The sequence below is a fragment of the Clarias gariepinus genome, chromosome 27 (assembly GCF_024256425.1).
Source record: "Clarias gariepinus isolate MV-2021 ecotype Netherlands chromosome 27, CGAR_prim_01v2, whole genome shotgun sequence".
In the NCBI taxonomy this organism is placed as follows: Eukaryota; Metazoa; Chordata; class Actinopteri; order Siluriformes; family Clariidae; genus Clarias; species Clarias gariepinus.
The window spans coordinates 14432014-14452682 of NC_071126.1; the positions used below are offsets into that span (position 1 = coordinate 14432014).

Here is a 20669-nt window from a genome sequence, read left to right on the forward strand (position 1 = left end):
AAACATAAAAATAAGAAAAAACAATAATTGCATAATTGTATTATTATTATTATTATTAATAATAATAATAATAATAATAATGCTACTATATAGCTGTGCCGCACCATTTCTAGCCTCTCCTGCATTTCTTTACACCTCCCGCCAGATGGCGCTCTTTCAGAAACGACTTCTTTTTGTGTGACGTAGAGTAGAGAAGAAGAGCTCAGGGGTCAAACTAGGTTCTGGGATTTTGTTTATTTTAATTTTTTTAAAGGGCAGAAATGACGACGTTGCGTGCTTTTAATTGCGATGACCTTTTCAAGTTTAATAACATGTGAGTACGATTATATTTACGGCACTGAATCGGGCACGTGGTGTTATTATTCAGCGTGTTAAGTGTGTAACTAGCGCGTGTAATGCTAGCTCAGGGTATAACTGATACATTGTGCTACATGTATTACATTGTGCACTGTTGGGTTTTAAGAGGGAGTCGTTTGGGATTCAGCCCCAGTGCTGCTGCTTGATATAAACAGACAATTTTAACTTTAGCCAATACCTTTATAGTAGTAGTAATAGTAATAATAATAATAATAATACACTCTATATTCTTTCTATATGTGTGTGTTTTTTCAACTGATCTGATATCTTCTCTTCCTGCAGAAATCTGGACCCATTAACAGAGACTGTATCCTTTTCCTTCCTAAATCTGCACCCTGCAGTGACAATGCTAATGTGTTAATGTCTGAGCATCTTGTTTACTCTCCATCCTTAACCGTGTGCTTTACAGTATGGCATTCCCTTTTACCTGCAGTATCTGGCACACTGGCCAGAGTATTTCATCGTGGCCGAGGCACCGGGTGGTGAGCTGATGGGCTACAGTGAGTCACTTCATTTTAACCATGAACTTAAAGGCAAACCGTTGGAAAGCATTCGAGGGGCGTGCAAACAATTTTTTATTTTACAGAATTTCTCCAGTCACTCTTATCCAGAGCGAGTTACATACAGTTGAATCTGGGACCTTCTGATCAGTAGTCCAACATCTTAACCACTGAGCTTCCCTCTGATACAAACTGGGAATTTTGGTTGTGCAAAATAAAAGAACACAGTTATTTCTCTATATAATCCCCTGCTACACTAATGCACTTATGCCAGTAATTTACTAGTGCTTCGATACCATCAAGGTAGAAATTTTCTCAGTATGCTGTAACCATGATCAGACTGCCTGCTTCACATTTGAAACGCTGGGCTCCCAGGAATTCCTTAAATGACCCAAACATGTGGAACTGGTTTGGAGTGAGGTCAGGACTATACGGGGGATGTGGCAATATCTCCCAACTAAGTTCCTGTAACGTGCAAGTGGAGTTTGTGAATAATTGTGTGTACAGTTCACACACTGAGGCGTCTCTACCATAAGTTCCTAGGATTCAGTGTTCCACTCTCTAAACAACTTCAGTAGGCTCTGAGGCACCTTGGCCGAGGTAATCATTCATGGACGTACAGTACAGACTTTTTTAAAAACGTTAGCTGTTTTTCAAAGCTTTAAGTGCTTTAAGTCTGTAAATGATAACCGGTTTTATGCCTTCATTCACAAGAAATTTCATCAGTTAAAGTTATATTTCAGAAAAGTTCTAGTTTGATGTGAAAGCCCTAGCTTAACAGGCATATGGGTGTTGTATCATAAGTACTAGTGTTAAATTTATTTATTTATTTTTTGTTCAGCATAACTGCAAATATAATTGGTAATAGGGCATTGTCCTGGTTATAAAAAAAGAAGACTAAAAACTCAGTTTTAAATCATATTCATTTATAATTTATTAACATTATTTCTATTCCAACAAAGTTTGTTGGAAATTGAAGTTGTTGAAAATTACTCCTGGCTTGACCCAAACACATCTTTAATGCAAGCTCATTTATTTGACCCTAATTCTCAACACGCTTTGTAGTCACATGACCATAATACACATGTAGACTATGGTTGTGCTATAAACTAACTTACTGTACTTACTTCTAAAAGTTTTTTAGATGTTTTTATCTAGATTTTGATAGATAGATCGATGAATGAATAAAAATAGATAAATAAATAAGCTGTCTTGAGTTTATAGATAAATAAATTAATGAATGAATAAGTAAATATATAAATAAGCTTTCTGAAGTTCCTAGGGTTTAATCTAAATCATTTACCATATTACTTTTTACAATATTATTTTGCCTGTTTGTTGCGGCTATAGTGCTTTTTAATCCTGAACTTTTCACCAACATGACATATTGGTCCAAGTTGTTGTTGTTATTTACAGACTTGCTTGTTTTGTAGTTGGTAATGTTTTAATTAAACCCATTCTCAATTTGAGTGGGCATTCAAACGTGACAATTATTATAAGAACTCGGACATTAGCCTTAGTAATAGCTGTAATTATTTTTAATCACTGTTTATAATAGCTGCTTGAAATAGCTGCTTGTGATTTTACTCATATTTTATTTGTGCATTGACAGTCATGGGGAAGGCCGAGGGCTCTGTGGCACGCGAGGAGTGGCACGGCCACGTCACCGCTCTGTCTGTGGCTCCCGAGTTCAGACGGCTGGGTTTGGCTGCCAGACTCATGGACATGCTGGAAGAGATCTCAGAAAGGTACAGTCCTCTTTTGAGATCCCTGAAAAAAAAAATCGGGAATGTGGCTATGTTTTTTTTTTTTTGTGTGTGTTTTTTTTTTTCGCTTTCCGCCGCTTTCTTGTAAGATGAAGTTTAACACTAATTGAAGGCATCTTGGATGTCTGCATTTTGTAGCGGTCAGTAAATTTTCCCAGATGGGAATACAGTGGAACCTTGGATTACGAGCATAATCCATAATCCACACGTGTGTGCGCGAGTCATTGGAGAATGTTCAACACGCACTCACACACAGCAGGGAAAGAGCATGGGTTTTTAACCTCTCTAATGAAACTTGCTTTTACTTTACACATGCGCTGTACACACAGATACAGACACAAAATAAAGTATGTTTTACGCGCACACGTGTACTGTTTACTATAACATTGACCACATACGTGTACAGACACAAAATAAAGTGTGTGTACAGCGCAGATGTTGATTATACCAGTGAAAGACGCGCACTACAACGATTACCCACAATTCCGCAGCACGAGAGAGAAAAACCGTTGGTTCAGTTGTGATCACGTGACACTTGGCGTCAAAACAAGAAGCACATGCGTGATACATGATACTCTGTACTCGTAAACCAAGACTTGTTCGTTTTCCAAGTCAAAATTTATTTTAAATCTTTGCTCGTCTTGCGGAAAACTTGCAAACCGCGTTACTCACAATCCGAGGTTCCACTGTATATTAATTTATCCTTGGTAATCTGACAGCCTGCATTTTTAAATCATGAAATTAAACAGAGAGAGGCTGGTGAGGGAACAACTTTTTTTTTTAATGTAAATGATAAGAGCAAATTTGTTTCAAAGACTTTCTACAACTCTTGTGGTTAAAGACAGTAATGCTGTACACTTTCCCTCTGTGCTAGCAGAGGTTACTATCAGTGTTAGTATTGTTACAAGGGGAACAGCTTCAGGCTTTTATCTGAAAATGACTCCTTGCTTAAATGCATGAAAAGAACATATTTTACAAATATTAAAACACACACATTCAACATATGTGTATATATGTGTGTGTGTGTGTGCTTGTGTCTTATGATGTGTTGACCTCCTGTTCAGGGTGTATTCTGCCTCGTCCCCTGTATCACATGAGTTAGTCTCCAGGCCTCTCCTGTGACTCTGTATCTCTTGACTCTCATTGGTGTATATGCAGTATATTTAAAAACATTTTTTTATTATAATAATCAATGTCCAGGGGTCCGTTCTTCGTACGTCGCTTGACACATCCGAGATGAATTGACACATCTACTATGAGATCATCGTGCTAATTACGATCTGGCTAAGTCGGTTCATCGAGCTCACCTGTTGTTGATGATTAGTAGAGCTGGATTGAGTTGTCTAGGATTATTGCACGCTCGTGCGTTGGTTTAAAAGGCGATATGCATCGACAGTAGAAACACCGATCACAACCCCTCCGATTGGTTGAGAAATGGAAAAAGAGCGGCTCAACTTTTTTTTGTAACACGTGTTATGCGCTGAAATGCCCCCTTCCCATGGATTGATCCCCCCCCTACATAATCGCTATCAAATATTATATTAGAACATAAATTCATAGGTTAATGGTTTACAAATTACATGGGGTCCATGGCAGAGGGCATATACTTTTCTTTTTCCACGTGAGTCAGTCGTGCTCTTTAACCAATCAGATGTGACCTCGCCATTTCAACCAATCATAACCCGCCAGGAGCACAGGCTAAATCCTGTTTACTTGAAATAAACCTGCTTCCGAACAGGTTCAAGCTTACGGATATGTTGCTATGACAACAAATACTAGAAGCGCATCGAAGAATGAAACAATCCAAGATCAGGACAAATCCACAACAATTAAATCCAGCTAACTGAGTTAGCGACAGACGAAGAACGGACCCCAGGATGACAGATCTTTGTGTCTCTCTCTCATAGGAAAGGAGGCTTCTTTGTTGACCTCTTTGTGCGTGTCTCCAATCAAGTTGCTGTAAACATGTACAAACAGCTCGGTTACAGCGTCTACAGAACCGTGATTGAATATTACTCGGCCAGCAACGGAGAGCCGGATGAAGATGCCTACGGTAAAAAAAAACAACGTTTAGCGTAATATTGTAATTATATATCATTATATATATTTAAACCAATGGCACCTTCTTATAAACTTCATCACTGTGATTGCTTTCATTTCTACACAGATATGAGGAAAGCCTTATCGAGAGACACAGAGAAGAAGTCCATAATTCCTCTCCCGCATCCGGTCCGGCCAGAAGACATTGAATAACACTAAACAGTGGCTCTCTGACTGGCTCACTTACCCCATATTGGGAAAATTAAGAGACATAAGATCTGTCAAGTTTAGTTACTGCAAATTAAAAATTAGTCATTAGAGGGTCACTGCTTTATAAATGTTATTTATAAAAAAAAAAAAAAAAGCTTTACCTGTTCGATTATTTCTGCACCGTTGTGTCCAAAAATTTAATAAAAGACAATTCACCCTTATTCTGAGTGTCTCTCATCATTGTTTGAGGTGTCTTTGCTGTTAGTTTAATCGGTAGACTAGAGTGTCGGAGGAACTGGAGGGAGAAAATAATTGCATTTAATTTGGTGTGTAGCAGCTATGTTTAAATGTTGGCCTTAGTTTTACTAGGCGGAATTTTTAGCATGCGGTTAGTTTTTGCAGAATCAGAAACACGCAGGTTAATGGAAAAATTTCAGCTCTCATATTTACCTCTTCTTACTACAGTCACCTCTACAGCTAAATGGTTTTTACTGACCGTGCAAACGAAGTTATATCAGTGTTTATTTGTAATGAGATGTTTTAAGACCCACGTAAATTGCTGTTGGTCAAAAATAATTTAATTTAATGATTTTCTCCAGTTTCAAGCTAATTTAAAATAAAGGTTCAGTACGTATCGTGCTGGCCAAAACTATTGAGAAAGCATATTCCATGTATTATTATTATAGTTCCATGTATTTGGCACTCTTGTTCTTTTGGGTCTCCTGAGGCTTGTCCTGCTGTTGCGCCTTCTTCCATGTCTTGACCATAACCAACAGTCTGAGGTTGGCCTGGTTGGCGGCGTCCTCCGGGAAGATGTATTCGAAAAAACTCCTCTCATCCTGCGTCTGACTGAGGAACAAATCATGACACCATACAGTAATGAGTTAGAAATGAAAACGCTACACACAGTATTTGTGACACTCCATGATAGTAACAACTGAAAGAATGAGTGGTTGTTCACTGTGTGTGTGGTAGAAAGTCAAATCTTGCTCAAGATAAAAAGCCTAAGGGTGTATTTTAATTAAAACACTATAAACAGGCATGATAATATAAAGCTTGATGTTTGTGATATAAAAAATTGTGATGATACACAACAGTCATCTCCCACCACGCCATCCACTGCTTGGAGTTTCCTCCTCTTTTTCACCTTCTCGGGCATGAGCTGCTCCACTCTGTCCACCGTGCCGAACTCCTTACAGGCTTTGAGCAGCATTACCTTTGCATGTGTGCAGGCTACGGTTAGCTTCCTCGTAGACCTGCCTGGACCACTGCAGTCGCTCCTCACCTTCAATCGACAGCTCAAACTGGGCGTAACTGATCCATACCTGCACACAACAGAGCGTAGCCCCTAATGAGTGGTGGTAGATGATGGCTCGGTGGATGAACAAAAACTAAGCATATCATCCAGGTAGACAAACACAAAGAGTTCAAACAGTCCTTAAGGAAGACAGCCGGTGCATTACTCAGACCATACAGCACCACAAAAAAAGTTAAGTGTTTTTTATTCGTCGCCTTCTCGGAATTGGACATGGTGATTCATCTTTTTTTATCAACAACAAAAAATCCAGCCCCTTTGGGGGATGAGGAGGGATGAATGATAGCTGCTGCGAGAGACTCAGTGATATACTTGTTCATTTCCTCTGGTTCTTTAGCCGTTAGAGAATAAAGGTGTCCCTTTGGGGCAATTGGGGGTCACATGGTCGATAAGGGGGAAGAGAAAGAGCGAGATTTGCTCAAGGCCTATTTAAGATCATGGTATTTTATGGGTACATGGGACAGATCAGGAGGTTCACTTATAACGACGGAGTTGAGATGTTGAGCGACAACAGTTTGCAGGCATGAAGTTGAGCATGAAGGGCTCCACCCTGTGATCATGTTTCTAACCCTGTCGATTTTTGAATTGTGAAGAGAGACTAAGCACAATAGCTGTGTGGGACCTTTACATGATGAAAAGGAAAGTCTCCTCAGTGTAAGTGCCTGAAACTCCCAGGGCTAAAGCAGGAGTTCGATGGGTGATAAATGGGAGGGAGCTCCCACCGAGGACCTGAACTTAAACCTGAGAGGTAGAAAAGGGATTTCTGAGACCTTTGTCCATGAGGGCGTTCAGAACCTGAACTGAGTCATTTATGGACAAGAAATACAAGAAGTAGGCAAGGTTTGTCTGGAGCCTTTCTGAAGTCTTGCCCTCTAGTGCTCCCAGGCATACTAAAAGGTCCCTTCTTTTAAAGGGCAGTCCTTGAACATCTGACCCGACTTTCTTCAGTAGAAACAGGATCCTTCCACCTGGTGGTGTCGCCACTCCTCCAACAAGCTGCAGGTTCTGTCCAGCTGCAATGGTTTCTTCTGCTCATTTAGTCATGGAGATGGGGATACATAAGTTCTCACGGGTGGTGACTTTCTGATCGGTCTCCAAGGATGGAGGCACGAGTCCACCTGACCTGCCAGGAGCTCATGGAGCAATGTGGGTTTTTCCAGGTAGACCAGCTTGTCCTTGACTGCTTTCAACAGGCCTTCAGAAAACACTTCGGACAAGGCTTGGTCTTTTCAACCACCCGAAAGTGCCAGTGTCCCGAACTCTCTCGATGAAGCTTGAGTAGATTGCTCTGCGCCTCTCTGTCATAAAATGAAGCAATCAAACACCCTGCTCATTTTCCACACTTCCAGAGTTAAGACATACGCACCTTTGGAGCATTTTGAGGAGAAGGTGGAGCAAGTGATTTAAAAATCAAGTTACATTGGGAGAGAAAGGAGTGGCATTACACTACTTTTATCCAAAGATGTTTCGATCTAAAGTGATGTTTTTATGCCAGACCTTTTTGTTTTGTAATGTAATGTTGTGTGATGCAGCAAATGTACCAAAGTTGAGTACTGCTTGATTCTCTTACTAAGGCTGCGGCTGTAGGGTGTGACGAGGCAGATGTATTCCAGCTCTGTGATGGCATTAAACACAGTCCTGGTTGGGATGAAGAGGATCATGCTTCATGTCTGCTTTGCGCAAACCCTTTTAAGGCTCACAATGTAAAATCTAACTTTATCTGATTGCAGAATTCAATGCAAAGACTCGGAATGGAAACAGGAAGACATTGCCATGGTGGAAATGTAATTCTCGCAGCCCCAAACAAGATTTAAACTGCCCTTAACTGGATGAATATAGAGAAGTCTGGTTTACTCAAGACTAAATACATAAGAGCATGACAGGCAAAACAAATCACAATAAAGCTTTTTTAATTTTTTTTTTTTTTATTGTCTAAAAATACTGTATTGCAGTCATTAATTAAAGAGCACTAAAAACAATACTTCAAATGTATACAGTAAATGAAATACATTTAATATGTTGTCTATTAGTTGAACATGGAAAGCTCAGTGGTTAAGGCATTGGACTACGGTTCGAAAGATCCCAGGTTCAAACCCCACAACCACCAAGTTGCCACTGTTGGGCCCTTGAGCAAGGCCCTTAACCCTCAACTGCTCAGATGTGTAATGAGATAAAAATGTTAGTCGCTCTGAATAAGAGCGTCTGCCAAATGCCTAAATGTAAATGTATTCATTAATGTTTAAACCATTTGTGTTCTTCATTATACTGAACATTATAATAATATGCATTAATATATAATATGCAATAATACATTTTTGCACATATAAAACACCCCGTCTTATTTTTAATGTAACTGCAGGGCAGTACCCTGATTCATACAGTGCTGAACAGCTTTAGCCTTGGCCGATGTGCTTGAAAGTTCTTATGCAATACAACCAAGATTGATGAAGGAAGCCCCACTCGTTTTTTTTCACACACGGTGTGTGTGTCCTCCAGTTTGAGCAGGTTTGGGTGATCTGTAAGTCCGCCCTGGACAGAATCCCCAAACAGCATGTCCAGGAGCTTTTTAATAACTACACATTGTTTGAAAAAAAGTTTGTGAAGACAGAAAAGAAATTGAGGAAGTTATCGTCAGCAAAAGGAGATTTTAGTAAGAGGAGAAGGTTAAGGTAAAATATAATTGTAAGCAACAATGAGCGGGCCCATGCACCTGCACCATCGCCACTTGGGCACACCACACACTGTAGCCTGTGTAATTCTTGAGCATGTTATGACCCCCAGATCACACAACAGTATGATGTCACTTAATATCATTTTACTTCTTAAAAAAAGGTTTTTCATCACACTATGATGTCACTTAATGTGATGTTACTCATTTTGACCCTGGTAGGCTTAATTATGACATTTTATATATATATATATATATAATCAACATAATCAATTAATTAACCAGCACCTGTGGAATGGTCGTTAAGACCTTAACAGCTTACAGAAAGTAGGCATTTAAGGTCACAGTTCTAAAAACGCAGGACACTAAAGAGACTTGTCTACCGACTGTGAAAAACACCCAAAGAAAGATGCCCAGGGTCCCTGCTCATCTGCGTGAACGTGCATTAGGCATGCTGCAGGGAGGCATGAGGACTGCTGATGTTTCTAGGGCGATAAATCGCCATGTCCGCACCGTGAGACGCCCAAGACGGCGCTACAGGGAGACAGGAAGGACAGCTGATCATCCTCGCAGTGGAAGACCACGTGTAACAACACCTGCACAGGATCGGTACATCCGAATATCACACCTGCGTGACAGGTACAGGATGGCCACAACAACTGCCCGAGTCACACCAGGAACACACAATCCCTCCATCAGTGCTCAGACTGTCCGCAATAGGCAGTCCATGAGGAGGAGATGCACTGCAGTACTTCAAGCAGCTGAGGGCCACACCAGATACTGACTGGTACTTTTGATTTTGAGCCTCCCTTCATTCAGGGACACATTGTGAAACATTTTTAGTTTATGTCTTATGGTGTTGACTCTTTTAGTGTTCATACAAATATTTACACATTAAGTTTACTGAAAGTAAAAACAGTTGAAAGTCAGAGGACGTATCTTTATATATATATATATATATATATATATATATATATATATATACATTAATTTTGATGACTATGGCTTACAGCTAACAGAAACCCAAAATTCAGAATCTCAGAAAATTTTAATATTACTTAGGATAAATAAAAAAAAAGATTTTTTTTTTAACCCCAAATCGTTGTACTACTGAAAAGTATGAACATGTACAGCACTCAATACTTGGTCAAGGCTCAATTTGCATGAATTACTGCAGCAATGCAGCGTGGCATGGAGGCGATCAGTCTGTGGCACTGCTGAAGTGTTATGTAAGCCCAGGTTGCTCTGATAGCGGCCTTCAGCTCTTCTGCGTTGTCGGGTCTGATGTCTCACATCGTCCTTATCACGGTACAACCTTATCAGAGGTTGTCTATGGGGTTTAGGTTGGGTGAATTTGCTGGTCCATCAAGCTCAGGGATACCATGGTACTTAAACCAGGTATTAGTACTTTTGGCAGTCTGGACAGGTGCCAAGTCCTACTGGAAAATTAAATCAGACTTTGCAGAAATGCAAACTTTACACTCCACCTCAATCAACTTGAATTCTGTTCCTCTCCTCTCTTCCTCCAGACTCTGGGACCTTGATTTCCAAATGAAATGGAAAATTTACTTTCATCTGAAATGAGGACTTTGGCGAAGTCAAATCCTTTTTTGTCCTTAGCCCAGTGATACGTCTGTGTGTGGTGGCTCTTGATTCACAATCCTCCTTAGTTATCCTTAGTTTCACAATCCTCTCAAGGCTGAGGTTATCCCTGTTGCTTGTGCACCATTTTTTTTTTCTTCCATTCAAATTTCCATTAATATGCTTGGATACAACACTCTGTAAACAGCAAGCTTCTTTAGCCCATGACATTTTGTGGTCCAGTGAACCAGACTGAGAGACCATTTAATAACTCAGAAAACCTTTGCAGATGGTTTAAGTTAATTGGCTGATTAGACTGTGACACCATGAGTTTCGTATTTTTAACTTTTTTTTTTTTTTTTTACAATATTCTACTTTTCTGAGATACCAGACTTTTGGTTGTCATTTTCTGTAAGCCATTTTCATCCAAATAAAAAGAAATACATTTCTTAAAATTTATTATTCTCTGTGTAGTGAGTGAATCTATATAATATATGAGTGTCTTTTTTCAAAATTGAATCATGAATATGATATTCTAATTTAGTGAGATGCACCTGTAGAAAAGTTTCACATGCATAAGTGCAAGTGTGTATGAGCATCCTAATGGCAGCAGATTCCGAACAATTCGATCATAACGATGTCATAGTGCTTGGGCCCTAATGTATAGGGCCTATCATAAACACTATCATAAAGAGGCGATGATGTCATATTGCTCTGTCTCTAAATATCAATATAAATATTCTACAAAACTTCAAAACATGATTGATTATATGGCTGTTTAACGTGTACACTGTATACATATACACATGACTGCTGAATGCTTATGATGATGACCTTTTTAATTGTTACAATTGTTTGTGATTACTGGACTATAAATAAGACCGAACTATAAATAGCGGCTGCCGAATCATTGGAGCCGTGTGAGGAGCAGCAGCAGCTTGACCACACACCAGACAGACGTCACAAGCCTTCCTCTCTGAATGTTACAGTGATCCGTGTCCAAACTTTGATGTCATACTGTGACATAACAGTATGCTGCATCATCATGTAGGCAGTAGGTGGCAGCATCATCAACTTTAAATGTCACAGGTATTCCCCAAAATGTTTATTAGAATTAGCTGGTCTCCCTAATCCGTTTGCAGGGAATGTTGGTGGAGGGAACTTCCCTGGACAAAATTCAACCATTCGGAACACCCTGCAAAGTCACCAGCGCAGACGTCACTTTCTCCGTACGTTACCATGGTAACACAAGCACCTTGGATACCCATCACTGCTGCTGTGGAAATTTTACACTGCGGACATTATTGAATACTTAAGTTTGTTATCATTAAAAGATGTACAGGTTTTTTTTTTTTTTTTTTTACATATTACTATCTTATATAATACTACGGATTTCTTGATTAAATAAAATTTTGAATTATTGTGTCCAATTAAGGCGGCACGGTGATGTGGTTAGCACTGTCGCCTTGCACCTACAGGGTACGGGTTCAATTCCCGTCTCTGTGTGCATGGAGTTTGCATGTTTTCCCCGTGTTTGGTGGGTCTTGTACCCTAAGCCTCCTGGGATAGGCTCCAGGCCCCCCATGACCCTGAATATAGGATAAAGCGGTATAGAAGATAAGTGAGTAAGTGAGTGTCCAATTAAAATGATGTCGTCTTTGATAATAATGATAAATATATAAAATCCTTTTTTGAGCTAAATTTCTTTCACTCATTAGATTAATGGGAATCTAGCACTGAGTAATGGGAAATTTTTCATTCCCTTTCCCGGGGAAATGAAGACCCACTATTCAGTTGTTCCCTACACTGTTTTCAGTTCCTTTTGAACTGAACATTTTCACTCCCTACTTCTTCTATACTTCGTAGGGTACTTCAGGCCAATCGGAATGCACGCGTCAGTTGAGCAAGTAACACCAGTACTGCAGACATCTTTTTGTCTCTGTGTCCATCAGGATAGAGCAAGCTCAAAACAATATTAAGCTTCATACTAAATATCGATTGTAATACATCACTCTTTAAAATTAGTTCTATCATGGTCGTATCATATATTTGTATATATTTATACATCACTGTCACTATCATATATTTAAAACAATTAGGAATGTCATTAAGACACCAAATATCACTTTTGTCCATACTTTTCCCACCACTGTAATTTCTCCATGTCATGTATCTCTTAGCTTTACTAATTTACTATGTTGATATATAAATATTTAAAAAGACACTCAGGCTTATTTTTTAACACATTTTATAAATCGAAGGAATTACAAAGCACTCATTTTTCCATTTTATTTTATTATAAAAGAATAGTGCGAACAGTTTCCGAGGCGATAAAAGGGCCCCGTTAGTCATTTCAAGTTTAGCTCTCCTCTGGAGGATTTGTTTTCTCCTCTGTTTTGTCTCCAGTTTCCTCCTCATCACTTTCACTCTCACTGCTGCTGTCGCTGTCATCCTGGTCGTCACACACATTCTCTTTAGGCTCCTGTGTTTTGCCAGTATCCTCCTGCTCGTCTCTTGGCTGAGCAGCTTGGCCATCTTCATCCTTTTCCGTCTCTTCTTCCTCCTGAGGCTCATCCTGCTGTTGTTGCTTCTTCCACATCTTGGCCATCGCCAAGAGTTTGAGATTGGGCTGGTTGGCAGCATCCTCTGGGAAGATGTAGTCGTAATATTCCTCCCATCCTGCGTCCGACTGGAGAACAAATAGAGACAGGGGACAGTGTTGGGGGTTATGTATTGGGATCTGCCGTTTAAAATGTTTTATTGATTGTGTAGTATTGATTGTTTATTCACTATTTACAGCTGTAAAAAAAAAAAACTATTCTAAACAGCAATGCACAAATATAATTAAAATCTGAGGGAGTAGCAAATGTATGTAACCTAATACATTCCCTTTTCACTTCATGTAGATTACAGTAAAAACTTGGATTACGAGCATTATTCGTTCCGGAAGTGGGCTTGTATTCCAAAAATGGTTTACGCACATACACGTACACGTGGTCATAGTGTTATAGTAAACAGTACACACGTGCACGAATGTTGATTATACCAGTAAAAGACGCACACTAAGACCCAGCAGGAAAGATTACCCATAATTCCAAAGTGCAAGAGAGAGAAAAAACGTTGGCTCAGTTGTTATCACGTGATGCCCGGCGTCAAAACAAGAAGCGCATGCGTTAAACATGATTTCCGGTACTTATAAACCAAGACTTGTTCGTTTTTCAAGTCAAAATTTATTAAAAACCTTTGCTCGTCTTGTGGAATACACCTTGTTACTCGCAATCCGAGGTTTTATTGTATAAAGAAACTGAAACCAATAGAATAGCCGAGTGAAAATGTTACTGTTAACTAGCATCAAAAGGCGCTTACACACACACTGAAATGCTCATCCAAAAAATGTGTCTGTCCTGATTAAAAAAAACAAACAAAAAAAAAACATTTTAAGAGACTTTAATAATGGGTGATATTCCAGGATGGCTAAGGAATGTCGATTCATGTATTTTGCATCATTGCCGTAGTACCAGTTTATTTGATCAGCCACTTGAGAGACAACCGATCTGTTAAAATTAAGTGATTATCAGCTATATTGATCTATCGGAGTCCTCTTATTGATAACATACAGTTTGATGTTTGTAATATAAAAACTTGTGACGATACACTACAGTCCATTTCTTCTCCTACTCACCCCATCCTCTGCCGTGAGCTTCCTCCTCTTCTTCACCTTCTCGGGCATAAGCTTCTTCACTCTGTCGTTGTTGGTCACTGTGCCGAACTCCTGCTCAAAATCCTTCCAGGCCTCGAGAAGCATAAGCCTCTCCTCCTTCTCCTCGCATGTGCGCAGGCCACGGTTAGCTTCCTCGTAGACCTGCCTGCACCGCTGCAGTCGCTCCTCGCCTTCAATCGACAGCTCAAACTGAGCGTAACTGATCCATACCTGCACACACCGGACAGTCTTACTTATCTCTGTGTACATAAACAGACTATTCTGATTGTTCCTGGGAACGCACTGCTCATAAGAGCTCTTAATTTTCACAGGAATTACTTTGCTAGTCAGCTTCAGTGCCCTAATCCTACCTTGACATGTTGTGTGCGTTGCAAGAGCCTCTTATAAAGTCCACGTGTGTTCTCGTATTCCTCCTGCTCGATTTCAAAGTCAATATATGACTTCCAGAGCACCTGCAGATTTTCATTAGAAACACTGTTTTAGGAATCACAGGAAATTCCAGCTGAAATTTAAAGGACGAGCGCTTTAAAGAGCAGGTGTTATGTTACTCTGCTGATACCTCAGGCATGTCGAGGCGAGGCTGACTGATGGCCAGCTCGAATATGGCTCGCGCTCTTTCTGCATCTCCCAGGATCGTCTCCAGCTCGGCAAACTTGATCCAGGTGGTGCAGTTCTCCGGGCTGAACTCCAGGTACTTCTCGTACAGCTTCCTGCAGCGATCAAACTCCCTGAGCTGCAGCTCCAGCTCGATGTAGCCCTTAAACAACTTGTTCTTCGGACATTTCCCAATGCCTGTGCCCTGTGATTACAGAGTCAAATAGGTGTAAGACTGCAATTTCAATAAGATTAATCCTTTACTCTAAAGGGTGTTGGAATTTACCAGGCCTCGTCTGGCATTCTGCAGGTTCTTCTGGCGAACTTCAAACTGGCCGTAGAGCAGCCAGATTTTAGCGAAGGTAAACTACGAATGAGATTGAAAGAAGACAGGTAAATAAGTATACTGCAAGCAATTACAAACATAACTATAAATAAATAAATTCCATATTCACTAATAAATAAAACAAATGTTAGTATGGGCAAATTTTGTGATATACATGGAATAACACTTTGTTCAATAAGACCATATTTGCACTGCACAAGACACTTTAAATATGTGGATTGCACAACCCTGGACATTACCATTTTTCTTTACCATTTTATCTAACTTCATTCCACACAAAAATGACATAAATCTATACCTACTTTGTAGAGCTGTTTTCTTTTTGTTCTATATTTCTTCATATATTTTCTATATTGTGTATTTTTGTTGTACAGTTATTTTATTTATATATATATATTATTCTTTCCTAGTTAAATTTACCATTTATTTTATTTCATGTTGTCATTATGGGGTGTGTGTGTAGAATTCTAAGGAAAAGGAATTAATTTAATCCACTTTAAAATAAGGCTGGGACATAACAGAATGTGGAAAAAGTGATGCGTTGTGAATACTTTCCGGATGCACTGTAATTCATCTGTCAACTTTAAGCTATTCCTTGTATGGTAAATAATGACACTGTTTATTTTTTATAAAATGCTGTATTTATTTAAAAAATAAAAGTTGATTTTTCCAAAAAGAAAACCAATTAATCTTTGTTTCTCTTATACATTTTACATTGCTGTTTAATTAAGCAAAAATACATTTTATCTGATTACTCGATAAAATTTTTGGTGGAATACTCGATTACAAAAATATTCGATAGCTACAGCTCTAATTCCACAGCACAAGAGAGAGAAAAACCGTTGGCTCATTTGTGATCACGTGCGTATACATTCTAGTTGTAGCGCAAACCCCCCCAATCGTTTATCTAGTTAAAATGTATCTTGCAAAACACTCACAGACCAAGTTACTCGCAATCCAAGGTTTTACTGTACTACTATTTGGCGATATGTAGTATTTAAGTTGTACCTTTTTGTGAGGGATGAGCTCCAGACATGCCTGATACACCTGCCTTGTTCTTTCAGGATCCTGTCACAGAATAAAATCAGCAATGTGACTTAAGACTTTCTCTGTACAGCACATACTTTAATACTTTCAATAAATATTACTCCGGTCCAATGCCGAGTGTCAGGTCTGACCTTAACTTCCAACTCCTCATAAAGAGCGTAGTTGATCCACAGGTAAATGTAGCGCCTCCAGTGTCTCTTCTCTGTGATGGGAGGGACGTTGGCGATGGCTCGTTCGTACACCTCTCGGACCGTGTCGGCGTCTGCATCGCTCTCCACCAGCCGCAAGTAATCGAACCAGGCGTCGTAGTTGTGTGGGTTCGCCTTAAATAACACACAGACTCAAAAGACTTAATATTACACGTCACACCTCTGAGTTTAACTTTACATTTGGGGAAGATTAGAAATGGCATAAAAAACAATCATAATATTTTTCGCAATTTCATGCTTTAAAAAGAAAAGAATTACATATATTTTTTTTATTTACATTTATGATTTTATATGTTTCTAGATTAGGGACATAACCCCTTTAAAGGATCATATTTGTAGTCTTGTAGTCAAAAAAAGAATAGAATATTTAATGATATTTTACCTTAACCTCCTCCTCATACTGAAATCTCCGCTTGCTGACAATGACATCCTCGATTCCTCTCCTGTCTCCAAACCTTTTCTCAAACACTGTGTAGTTCTTAAAAAGCTCCTGGGCCTGATGTTTAGGGATTCTGTCCAGGGCGTACTTATAGATCACTCGAACACGCTCAAACTGGAAAAACAAATACACACCCCATTGTGTGAAAATGGGTAACATGATCCTTGCATGGTGAAGTAATCAATATCTTCTTGATTACTTTAAGACCTTGAAGGGGCAATATTCACAAGTGATTTTGTGCACCGAGAGAATTACCTCTTTCTGTTTCTCCTCGAATTTAGCAAAAGCCACAAAGAGGTTTTCATCGATGTGTTCCTCACCGAAGAACTCAACGGCCCTCTCGTAAACTTTTCTGGCATGAGCAATGTAACCGTGTTTATCTTCAAAGCGGGCGTATTTGATCCAGTTCTTCACCACAGGGTGGACGATCACAAGTGCACAGAAGTTAAGGACAGCAACTTGTTAAAAGACCAATAAATATAACTAATAATACAAGAAAGGAGTAGAAGGTTTATTATAAATAAAAATATTTTGTTTTAAAATTGAGATCTCTATTATTTGATGCCAGTTTTTTAAGAAACAATGTGTAGTTTTACTCAATACTTAGTTTGTACTGCATTTTCTGAAATCCTAATAACCTGCTGTTTAGCATAAAACTTTATTAATAACTGTGTGGCATGAATGAAGTGTGTAATTCCAAAGTTGAAAGATAAGCAATGATTTACCTTGTTAAACTAGATTTTATGGATGTCAATTATTCCTGATGAAAAAATACTCTCTGTGATACAGAGATGGAGATTATAGAAAAATTTATTCTTTTAGTCGTTTCCAAAGTGTGTCAATTCATGTATTGCCACATTGATTCCAAAATCAAATTTTTTAGTTTTTACACTTATAACAATTGACATGACTGATCAACCTCAACATAACCGATTCTGTGCTGAGTGCACGAGTTTCCGCGTGGTGTAACAGGAAGACAATTTTATGATGTTATATTATAAAAAAAGTTGCACGCGTTAAAAACTCTCCGGTCTGATTTTTCTCCAAACTCTGCAGTGCATTAGTCTTGTGACCCACTTACGGCACACGTCTCAAAACAACACGAGTGCTACTTTAAATGTGTCTCAAAACACATTACAATCCGCATGCACCTGCCCACAAGCTTGCAACTGCTCAAGACTTTGGAGGCACTTGAGGCGGCAGTATTTAGTTATAATCCTACAAGAGTCCATGCAGTCTAGTAAGGATATATCTCTCATAAATGCAGCGGGCTTTCTCCACCTCCTTATAGCGCAGCTCAAAGTTGATGTAAGAGTGCCAGGCCTGCTCTTCTGGCTCCCACTCCATCCAGCGCTCAAACACCTGTCTGCAGCCTGTTACGTTTCCCAGCATCTCCTCCATGTAGGTATATTTGTACCTGTAAACACATTCAGATCAGCACCAGGTCAAACCCATTACACAGAGATGATCACAGAACTTCAACTACAGGAGGTGGGGTGTAAGTGTTACCAGAACTGGTTGACTCGGGGCAGGATGGTTATGGCTCGGTCCCAGATGTTGCGGGCGTGATTGACCTGTCGACTCTTCATCTCCATTTCTGCGTATTTCAGCCACAGCGTGACATTCCGGTGATCCACATCCAGCGCTCGCTCGTAGATAGACCGAGCTCTTTAAATAAAGCAACAGAAAACTTATTTTTAAAAAAAGGTTTAACCTGAATTCATTCAATTTAGCATTATCACTAATAAATATCCAGCATAATATACCTTTGAATTTCCTTTAGACTTTCCTCCCATTGTGCGTACTTGATCCAGTTGGTTATGACGGTCCTGTTTTTTCTGATATTATCTTCGAATCCCTGTAGAGCAAATCACCAATGTTGAACATAAGGATAATGAGGCAAAGCAGACACCTGTCTATAAAACCAGATAAGTCAACTTACCTTGCGTTTCCGCAACTTGTAATCGTTCAACTCCTCCTCATCAGTGATCTTCTGTTTGGGGGGAGGGGGGAGTAGCTCGAGTTCTCGCTCCTTGGCTTCTCGGAGTAGCTGTTCAGCTGTGATCTGCACCTCAGCCGGGGCTTTATTCTTCACCTGGTACAGGAAAGGCACAGCAGAGAGTTTAATAAACACCACCGCTAGCAATACTACCCAACATGCTGCATAAACAGTAGGGTTGCCAAACGTCCCATAAAATACAGAATCATCCCGTCTTTGGAAAAGACTTGTTCGGTATTAAATGATACAACACGCCATTTGTTGCATATTTTTGAAAATCAAAGGGAGAAATATTACAGAACAGACTACTAAGACAGGGTGTTTTATATGAAACGCAGTCAGTCAGTGGATGAAGGAAAACCCCTCCTCTCCCACAGATTGATCAAACTGAAAATAAATAATAAGTTCCATTAGCTATTAAGGGTCACATTTCTTTTTAAAGGAAAAATAAAACTAAAAAAAATATATAAAAGTATGTGAATTAAAAAAAGCTTGTAGCTAAATGTCTTTAAAAAAAATTATGTACTGTACGTAGGTGAGAGTTTACTTATGTTTAATCTTCCTTGCTGTGCTTAATCTGCCTTGCTTACAGAACACTGAATATAATTTAATATCCAGTGTTTCATGACATAACATTAGCAAAGTTAAGGCAAGGGTTTTTTTCTTTTTGCTGGGACACTGAACAGGGGTTCAACCAGTGCCCAAGGGGTAAGTTCAGGTGGCACAGAATAAAAATTACATTAAATGCTAAACAAACAAACAAACAAACAAATCAATAAATAAAAAACATCCCCAAAACAAACACTACTGAAATTTAATTTGTGTGATCAAACATATCAATTTGCAATGACTGATAGATATGCTGTGATTATTTTTACTACAAAAATGTAAATTTAGGAGCAAACAATATTAACTATTTTATTATTATTATTATTATTATTATTATTATTATTATTATTATAGATGCTGTAGATAACATTTAGAATAATCAAGAACAGCTTCTAAATGTATTAAGGCATTTGACAGACACTCTTATCCAGAGCGACTTATATACAGAGATACAGATATGTCCTCCTGAGACCCGGACCATACTATTGTGTACATTGCGGTTTCTACTTACTGTTACCTTTATTCGTAGCTGATATACTATATATTTAATTAACGCTTCTAGTGATAACCAAAGCTAACAGCATTTAGCTTTTATGTGGAGCTAACAGTGTAGCTTTTTCCTGAAGGAAAAAAAATACGATTACAATAACGGAATTAAATCTAATATGCCATGGTGTAACTACATCCTACAGTTAAAAATACTCTCCAATAAAAATATATACTATTTCATAATAAAACGGTAATGACAGTTGACAGTTGAGGCGATTCTAAATTAGCTAACAAATTAGCTTAGGCACCTAGCTAGCAACGTTGAGCACCGTACACGAGCTTGATTTTCTCACCTTTGCCACCTTCGGTATTCTCTGCTTTCCTGCCGCCGTGGACGCCATGACTGCAAAATATTATATTCTCACAAAAAAATAAAAATAAAACGACTTGGCAGCGTTTAATTCGCAAACTGAGGTATAAAACTCTTAACGCTATTCTAGCAAAACCAAGTTTTCCGCCATAACTTTTCTCCCCGTGTGATTTTCCCCCCACCCGTATTACACCGAGTCCCTGTGATTGGTTGTTCACCAAAGGTCATCCAATAGAAAGCCAAGGGGATGACTTGCTAGCCAATCAAACGGACGAATGATTGCACATACCAAAACAGGACGAATATGAATACAGGTAGGAAAAGCGAAAAAGCAAGCGAACGAACGTCGTACGTAAGTCGCGCATGGTAAACTTTTACGTCACTGACGTCATTGCGTTTAATAACCATG

At 39.1% G+C, this 20669-nt stretch overlaps 2 protein-coding genes across 2 annotated transcripts; one reads left to right on the forward strand and one right to left on the reverse strand.

Moving 5' to 3' along the window:
- The first annotated feature begins 169 nt into the window (after window positions 1-169).
- naa20 (N-alpha-acetyltransferase 20, NatB catalytic subunit) lies at window positions 170-5102 on the forward strand. Its single transcript, XM_053489156.1, has 6 exons — window positions 170-313; window positions 640-664; window positions 767-857; window positions 2470-2605; window positions 4531-4676; window positions 4791-5102. Exons 1-6 carry the CDS (start codon window positions 261-263, stop codon window positions 4874-4876), a joined length of 537 nt encoding a protein of 178 aa, XP_053345131.1. The 5' UTR covers window positions 170-260; the 3' UTR covers window positions 4877-5102.
- Window positions 5103-12712: 7610 nt separating this feature from the next.
- crnkl1 (crooked neck pre-mRNA splicing factor 1) lies at window positions 12713-20423 on the reverse strand. The gene is made up of 14 exons (XM_053488460.1): window positions 20244-20423; window positions 18736-18888; window positions 18560-18651; window positions 18303-18461; window positions 18044-18210; window positions 17049-17227; window positions 16737-16907; window positions 16277-16468; window positions 16107-16166; window positions 15039-15119; window positions 14718-14957; window positions 14509-14610; window positions 14120-14368; window positions 12713-13126 (listed from the first exon to the last, which is right to left on the reverse strand). The coding sequence occupies exons 1-14, from the start codon at window positions 20289-20291 to the stop codon at window positions 12797-12799; spliced, it is 2223 nt and encodes a 740-aa protein (XP_053344435.1). The 5' UTR covers window positions 20292-20423; the 3' UTR covers window positions 12713-12796.
- Window positions 20424-20669: the final 246 nt, after the last annotated feature.